Source organism: Mesoplodon bidens (genome assembly GCF_964165515.1).
Source record: "Mesoplodon bidens genome assembly, chromosome: 14".
Taxonomy (NCBI): Eukaryota; Metazoa; Chordata; class Mammalia; order Artiodactyla; family Ziphiidae; genus Mesoplodon; species Mesoplodon bidens.
The window spans coordinates 9770181-9778259 of NC_138170.1; the positions used below are offsets into that span (position 1 = coordinate 9770181).

The 8079-nt window shown below is 46.4% G+C and overlaps 1 protein-coding gene across 2 annotated transcripts; it reads left to right on the forward strand.

The window, feature by feature from the left end:
- The first annotated feature begins 1160 nt into the window (after window positions 1-1160).
- MAT2A (methionine adenosyltransferase 2A) lies at window positions 1161-7933 on the forward strand. 2 transcript variants are annotated; one of them, XM_081254446.1, is made up of 10 exons: window positions 1161-1377; window positions 3613-3690; window positions 3780-3902; window positions 4196-4308; window positions 4396-4539; window positions 4719-4937; window positions 5152-5334; window positions 5485-5618; window positions 6286-6341; window positions 7394-7933. In XM_081254446.1, exons 1-10 carry the CDS (start codon window positions 1287-1289, stop codon window positions 7411-7413), a joined length of 1161 nt encoding a protein of 386 aa, XP_081110572.1. In that variant the 5' UTR covers window positions 1161-1286; the 3' UTR covers window positions 7414-7933. The 2 variants fall into 2 exon arrangements, with proteins under 2 accessions (XP_081110572.1, XP_081110573.1); XM_081254447.1 differs by having other exon boundaries at window positions 1181-1377; window positions 6286-7933.
- The last annotated feature ends 146 nt before the right edge of the window (window positions 7934-8079 follow it).

The following is an 8079-nucleotide window of genomic DNA, read 5'->3' on the forward strand; positions in this document are numbered from 1 at the left end:
CCGCCACTTGTGGGCTCCTTCCAAACGGAGAGCCATGAAATCGGTCCCCGACCCCCGGCTCCTCGTTGGCTCAAGTTTGGTTTTGTTCTTTTCCCTTCTCTCCCTATAATTCCTTTAAATGGGCAAAACTGGCACAAACGCAGGTGGACATTTTAAAGTGAAAGCTTCAGGAAACAGACCATCACCTTGTCAAGAGATCTGCTGAATCACATACAAGGGCGTAAACGGGGCTCCCCCCACCCCAATATTCAACAGTCTCTTGAACAGAAGACTGAAATCATACTCTAAACATCGACTTTTTTCCTCCTCCAAGATAGTAAAGTCAGCAAGTGCAAGGTGAGCCTTGTGAGCAGCCTCCTTTCTTGGAGAAAAGGCTGGAGCCAAGGGGCCGAGCGCGGCCTCCACCGTAGTGTCCACAAAGAGTAAGAGCCTCGCTCAGAAACTGTAGCGCTGGAGGCGGAAGGGGGACGGCAACCGTTGAAATCGATGACAGAACTCTCTTTATTCCGCTTTTCGGCCATTTTCAACACAGAACCATTAACCAAGAAATTGCCAGCAACTAGACGGCCCCCCGCAGGACTGCCAGCCGCCAGCTGCGCTCAGGGCGAGGATGCACAAGGCCGTGCGAAGGATCGTACGCTGACCAGCCAAGATGGCCACTTTCACGTGGCTGTGGGCCACTGGCTCCCTGTCACCCGGGCATCCCCAGGGCGCGCAGCCGGAAAGACCCTCGGGGAGGGCCAGAGGACAAAACCCCCGACGATTCCCGCGGCCCCCGCTGGGGGACGCGACCTGGCGGCCTGGTAGCCCGGCCAACGGTCGGAAGGGAGGTGCCATTGTCACAGCACAGGGGAGCAGGCCCATAGAGCCCTTGTCTCTCTTCCTCCCACGTCGAACACGGAAGCATACAACGACCCAGTATATTGCCTTTCCCCTCACCCCTTATTAGTGCTTAAGATGGCGAATATTCGCGAGAGGGGCGCGTTACCTCCGCTCCCTTCCCCCTGCCTGGCAGAGTGGTTCGGTCGAGCTCCCCTCGGTGCCCCGCCCCTTCCCCTCCTCCGTCCCCGCGCGAGTGGCGCATTGGCGCGCGGCGCCGAGGGGCGGGGCCCGGGCCGGGCGCGCGCGGGCGCCGTGTATAAATAGTAGGCCGCGCTGCCCGCCGCCTCGTTTGCTCCGCGCCGCCCGCTCGAGCTGCTAAGAACGCGGTCTTTTGCTCGCGCGTTTTGCACTTGTCGGCTCGCCGCTTTTTCTGCTCAGCGCCACTTTCACTCACCGCCACCACCATGAACGGGCAGCTCAACGGCTTCCACGACGCATTCATCGAGGAGGGCACGTTCCTCTTCACCTCTGAGTCCGTGGGGGAAGGCCACCCAGGTGAGGTGACGGGGCCTGGAGCGAAGCGAGGGGCGGGGCGCGGGGTCAGGACTGGCCGGCAGGATCCGCCGGCCGCGGTGCCCAAGCCGGTGGCCCTCTCCCGGCTGCTGGAGGAAAGAGCGACGGCCGCGCGCCTTCCTCGTGGCGCCGCCGCTGCCGAGCGCGTGGCCGTCGCCCCCCCTTCCTCTCTCCTCCCCTCCCATCCGGCCGCGCGCCCCGGCATGCGGAAGATTCCAGAAAACGAGAAGGGCGGGGGCCGTGGCCGCTCGTGTTCTAGCCGGGGAGGGCACTATTTCCTTCTCCCCGCCCTGCGGCTCGAGCCACCTCGAGTGGGCGGCCCGCCTCGCGTGCTCGCGTCCGGCCCGCGAGAGCGCGCGCCCCGCATTGCAGTCTCAACCACGTGTTTGCCGCATGTGGCTTCTGGGCGAGGGAGCCGGCTGGTTTGCAGAGCGTGGCCCGGGCCACCGGGCCTTCGCGCTTCCCGTTAATCCTTTGGCTACACTGAAGAATACGAAATGCCCTTAGCCGGTATATGGCCTCGCGTCAAGGTGACAGCCTCCAACTAAATATAGTGCTTGTCGGAGGAGGCATTCCTTATTTGGATCGTGCGTGAAAAGGATAGGAAGCATGAATTAAGTGTATGGCGCCGTTGCGTTGGGGCTGACTGTTAGGCAAGGTTTTTACTCCGTATATCATCCTCCGGGCTTTGTCCACCGGTCCGCCATTATGGCGATCAATGTACACGTGAACGAATGAAGCTATTTCAAGGAACTTTCGATCCCAGCCTGAAAACCTCACCTAGTGAAGATCGTTGTTCTACTAGACGGGTCCAGCCCTTTCTTGGGATGACCACAATGACAGATGTCTCGTCTGTTGGCCTAAGGATCCATTTCCCTCTAGCGAGCTTACTGTGCCTATGATGAAATCCCACGAGCAACCTAGTGGTAGAGGAGAGGACAAACCCCGAGATCCTGATGAGTGAAGGTCAGGTGTGGTGTGGGTGGTTTTGTTTGTTTTCCCCCAGCGCTGAGAACTGCACTGTGTATTTGAACCGCCTTTTATTAACTTAAAGCCGCAGGCATTTGTAAATGTTTAGATTGTCCTGGGCCTCTGACTGGACGGCGGCACACATTTTGCTTAAGTTTTTTTTTGGATGGTTATAGAAAATTTAGGAAAGTGATATTCGGGGTTTTTTTCTGTTCTCCTGATTTTTAATAGAGGGCAGTACAGTGAGGGGAAGATAGCAAGGATTCAGAATACATTTGGGGATTTTCCAGTCTGTTCGGCTCTTGTTCCTGGACTACCCTTAACACAAAATCAAATGGTGCCGTTTTATTCCCTTTGTTCATGAAGTGTCGTTGCTTTCATCATTTAACTCTGACATTATTTCTCCCTGCCCTGACTGGCGTGCCGTAGAATCAGGGAGAAATTGATAAACGGTTCACCTTTCTGGTTGGTTAGATTTATAATGAAAAATTTAAATTCGGGGGATAAAATGTAAGTACCATTGTCTTTGAAAATTAATGCTGTGAAGGTAAATGTTCCTTGCTTTGCTTTTGGATGGAAGATAAAAACAGTTTCTACTTACTTCCATTTAATCAACCTCCATTATGTGGCTATCCTGTTTAACAATAGGAATTGTTTTTGCCTGGGAACCTGGCAAAATGTCTGAAATACTTTAAAGATGGGACTGAAGTCCTTGTAAAGGTGTAAAGTGCATATACTGCAATGAGCTTAAATGTATTAAACATGCTGGGTGTTCTGCTGGCTTATCTGAATTGGTGATCTGTGGTACAGCTATATGAAGACCAAGGTGTCAAGTTAGGAAACATGTAGCACTATATCCAGCATTTATTCTTCAGGGAAATGGTTTCTGCGAAAGCAGTATGGCAGTTAAGATCTCCATACTTGGAATGTCGCTGAAAATGTACACTTGAAAATGGTTAAATTGGTAAATTTTATGCTATATAGGTTTTGCCACGATTTTGCTGGGGGGAGGGTGCCCTGCCAAGCGCCCTTCAAGATCTTACTTCCCTGACCAAGGATTGAACCCATGCCCCCTGCAGTGGAAGCACGAAGTCCTAACCACTGGACTGCCAGGGAATTCCTGCCACCGTTTTTTTAAAAGAAAACACAAAGATCTTCCCAGCTGTAGTTAGAGGGGAAGGGGGCATGACATACATGACATTATCAGTGAATTAAAGAAATTAAGCCAGGAATTTTTTTCTTCCCCAGATAAGATTTGTGACCAGATTAGTGATGCTGTTCTTGATGCCCACCTTCAGCAGGACCCTGATGCCAAAGTGGCTTGTGGTAGGTTCAGAACACTTATCACCTGATGAAAAGATAGCATGAAAATTACTTCATAAAAGTGATGTTTGACTGAACCTCTCTTTTACTAGAAACTGTTGCTAAAACTGGAATGATCCTTCTTGCTGGGGAAATTACGTCCAGAGCTGCTGTTGACTACCAGAAAGTGGTTCGTGAAACCATTAAACACATTGGATATGATGATTCTTCCAAAGGTGTGTTTTAATGACTGGGCTTTCTAACCTCATTTTTCCAGGTATTTTTTTTCAGTCCTCTTTAGCTATATCTTCTAGAGTGTTCCTGGGAATATTTAATTCTACTTGTATATTTTTAGTGTTTTTGTTCCAGCCCTGTTCTTTAAAAGTACTAAGTTTTAGGTATATTTGATTTCTCTAGCAGCATTTAGAATTCCAGGTAATTTTAAAATGACAAATTTACTTTGTCGTAAATACAAAGTATTGCTGTGGCCCTTTAAAAACAAACCAGAAAAACATGGTTTTGTCTACAGGGTTTGACTACAAGACTTGTAACGTGCTAGTGGCCTTGGAGCAGCAGTCACCAGATATAGCTCAAGGTGTTCATCTTGATCGGAATGAGGAAGACATTGGTGCAGGAGACCAGGTATCTTGGTAGACATCTATTTGCATCTCTTCTAACATTAAATTCTAAAGCTTGGATTGATTGCATTGGTAACTTTTCCTTTTTTAGGGTTTGATGTTTGGTTATGCCACTGATGAAACAGAGGAATGTATGCCTTTAACCATTGTCTTAGCACACAAGCTCAATGCCAAACTGGCTGAACTACGCCGGAATGGCACTTTGCCTTGGTTACGCCCAGATTCTAAAACTCAAGTAAGTGATGAGTGTCAAAACTACACACATTACATTGGCACAGGACTTCAGTAAGGTGTTTTGATTAAAGCTAAGAGAAGAATATGGTTTGTTCTCTGTATTGTAATGTAGGGTAGAGAATCAGGAACAAAGCTATTGTTTAATAGACTGATGTTCTGATGATCTGTTTCGCTTTCAAGGTGACTGTGCAGTATATGCAGGACCGAGGTGCTGTGCTTCCCATCAGAGTCCACACAATTGTTATATCTGTTCAGCATGATGAAGAAGTTTGTCTAGATGAGATGAGGGATGCCCTAAAGGAGAAAGTCATCAAAGCCGTTGTACCTGCAAAGTATCTTGATGAGGATACAATTTATCATCTACAGCCAAGTGGCAGATTTGTTATTGGTGGGCCTCAGGTAAGGTCTTACAATGTCAATTCAGTTGCTTTTTTGGATCTTCTGTTACTTGCTAAAACTTGGCTACTTCCACCTTTTCCCTAGGGTTTTTGAAGCCTATGTGTGCCTCTTCCGAGGATACTTGCCAAGTGATATTGAATAACCATTTAACAAGCCTGATCTAGAACCACTGGAAAGGATTAGGCATAAAGTAACTTAAATCCTATAATTTCAGGGTGATGCTGGTTTGACTGGCCGGAAAATCATTGTGGACACTTACGGTGGTTGGGGAGCTCATGGAGGAGGTGCCTTTTCAGGAAAGGATTATACCAAGGTGGACCGTTCAGCTGCTTATGCTGCTCGTTGGGTGGCAAAATCCCTTGTTAAAGGAGGTCTGTGCAGAAGGGTTCTTGTTCAGGTATATACTTCTATATAACTGGGTTGACTAAAGGCATGTAAGCGGGAGGGCATTTAGCAGTTATCTACTTGTCTTTTTTTGATACCAGTGTATTACACAAGTATGTGGGTCTTTTGATCACTGACTCTTACGACATTTAAATTCTTTTAGGTCTCTTATGCTATTGGAGTATCTCATCCATTGTCTATCTCCATTTTCCATTATGGCACCTCTCAGAAGAGTGAGAGAGAGCTATTAGAGATTGTGAAGAAGAATTTTGACCTCCGCCCTGGGGTCATTGTCAGGTAAAGATGGTAAAGACTATTGCTAGTGAAAAACATTGAGGGTGTGGGTGTGTATGTATATATCCTTGATACATTCAAATCTGAGAAAGTGAAGGCGTGAAGGAAGACTGGAGTGGGGAAACATGGTAATTCCTAGAATGTGTTGATGTCATCTTTACATCGCCGTCAGTAAAGGCTTAAATTATTAGGAAAACTAATTACAGTGCTGCATGGCTTAGACTAACCACCCTAGAAAGTTCTCCACTTTTGATGTAGGCTTTGTGCTCCTGTTACCTAAGGGATGTTTACTTAAAAGAAATTTTAGTACAGATGAATGGGCATGGCTGTTACAAAGAAAATAACCATGGTAGGGTGTGGGCCTGGGACCTTGGTAAGTATTCCGTGATTTTAGATGAGCTTTTGACACTTGAAATGTCTCAGAATAATGACAAGTTTTCATATTTGTTGAGCCAGGGACGGAAAAACAAGAACTATAGTTACTAATAAGGACTGTGCAAGGAGTTTGGACACCAGGGAAGTAACAAACACTTTTGCCACAAACTTCTTTCCTAGCATACCCCAGAGAACTGAACTCATTTGCCAGAAGTCTTGAAAATGAGTCTTGCTGATTGTTTTGCTTTATTTGAATTGAATGCTACATATTAAGTTACGGACTTGTATATTCCAGGGATCTGGATCTGAAGAAGCCAATTTATCAGAGGACTGCAGCCTATGGCCACTTTGGTAGGGACAGCTTCCCATGGGAAGTGCCCAAAAAGCTTAAATACTGAAAGTGTTAGCCTTTTTTCCCCAGACTTGTTGGCGTAGGCTACAGAGAAGCCTTCGAGCTCTGAGGGAAAGGGCCTTCTTCCTAAATTCTCCTGTCCTCTCTCAGCTCCTGATCCGTTGCAGTCACTCTAGTCAATGACATGAATTTTAGCTTGTGGGGGGGACTGTAAGTCGGGCTTGCTATTTTGTCCCTAGGTGTTTTGTTCACCAATATAATGAATTTAGTGAGCATAGGTGATCCATGTAACTGCCTAGAAACAAACCAACAGCACTGTAGTAAACAATGCTTTGAAATTGAACCTTTGTGCCCTATCACCCAACCTTCTAAAATCCTAATTGCATTGACTTTCCCACCAAATGCTGAAAATGTCCTTGTAATGTGCACGTAAAGTACTTGTAGTTCCATTATCGCCTCTGTCTGGCAATGCCACAGCCCTGTCAGCATGAATTTGTAATGTCTTGAGCTCTATTATGAATGTGAAGCCTTCCCTTATATCCCCCCCTTTAACTTGATCCATTTCTAATTATGTAGCTCTTTTGTCAGGGAGTGTTCTCTATCCAATCATTCTTGCATGTAACGCAAGTTCCAGTCTGGAGCTCTAGCCTGACATGAGAAAGGAAAAAAAAAAAAAAAAGGCAGTTACCATTAAACCATCTCCCTGGTGCTTATGCTCTTAATTGCCATCTCTTAAACAGCACCAAATCAAAATCTCTCCACTTTCCAGCTGTCTTTTGGAGGACGTACGTAATAAGGTTTTTATTTAGTAAATCAATCCTATGCATGGTTTCAGCACTAGCCAAACCACCAACTCCTAGCTCTAGAAAAACAGGCACTTGGCACCCTTGTGATGTCATACAAAGAAGTCACAGGGCTGTACCTGAGGGTCTGTAGGTTGCACACTTTGGTACCAGATAACTTTTTGTTTTCTTTATAAGAAAGAATGAGCACTCCACACTGCACAATAAGTCCTCCCAGGGTTTTAACTTTGTTTTGTTTTCAAAACCAGGTCCAATGAGCTTTCTGTGAACAGCTGGTGTAGCTACAGAGAAACCAGCTTCCTTCAGAGAGCAGTGCTTTTGGCGGGGAGGAGGAAATCCCTTCATACTTGAACATTTTCTGATTGCTTATTTATTGTATTCTGGGGTATGGCGTAAGTACAGAGAAGCCATCACCTCAGATGGCAGCTTTTAAAAGTTTTTTTTTTTTTTTTTTTTTTTTTCCTTCAACACCATGATTCCTTTAACATGTTTCCAGCATTCCCAGGTAGGCCAAGGTGTCCTACAGAAAAACCTTGGGTTAGACCTACAGGGGTTCTGGCTGGTGTTAACAGAAGGGAGGGCAGAGCTGGTGCAGCTGGCCATGGAGAAAGCTGACTTGGCTGGTGTGGTACAGAGAAGCCAGCTTGTTTACATGCTTATTCCATGACTGCTTGCCCTAAGCAGAAAGTGCCTTTCAGCATCTATTTTTGGAGGTTTATTACGTATGTCTGGTTCTCAATTCCAACAGTTTAATGAAGATCTAAATAAAATGCTAGGTTCTACCTTAACCTGTGTCCATTATTCTTTTAAAGTGTTTTGGTATGAATATGAATTGAACATACTTTTTAACCCTGAGTAATTGTAATCCCACCCATGGTTTAGGGAAATCACTTCAATCCTGACTGCAGGCATTTAAACGGTTTGTAAATCATAT

Coding starts and splice junctions, on each gene's coding strand:
- MAT2A (XM_081254447.1), top strand. CDS start 1,287: ATGAACGGGCAGCTCAACGGCTTCCACGACGCATTCATCGAGGAGGGC. Junction 3,903..4,195: donor ATATGATGATTCTTCCAAAG/GTGTGTTTTAAT, acceptor TTTTGTCTACAG/GGTTTGACTACAAGACTTGT. Junction 4,540..4,718: donor GCCCAGATTCTAAAACTCAA/GTAAGTGATGAG, acceptor TTCGCTTTCAAG/GTGACTGTGCAGTATATGCA.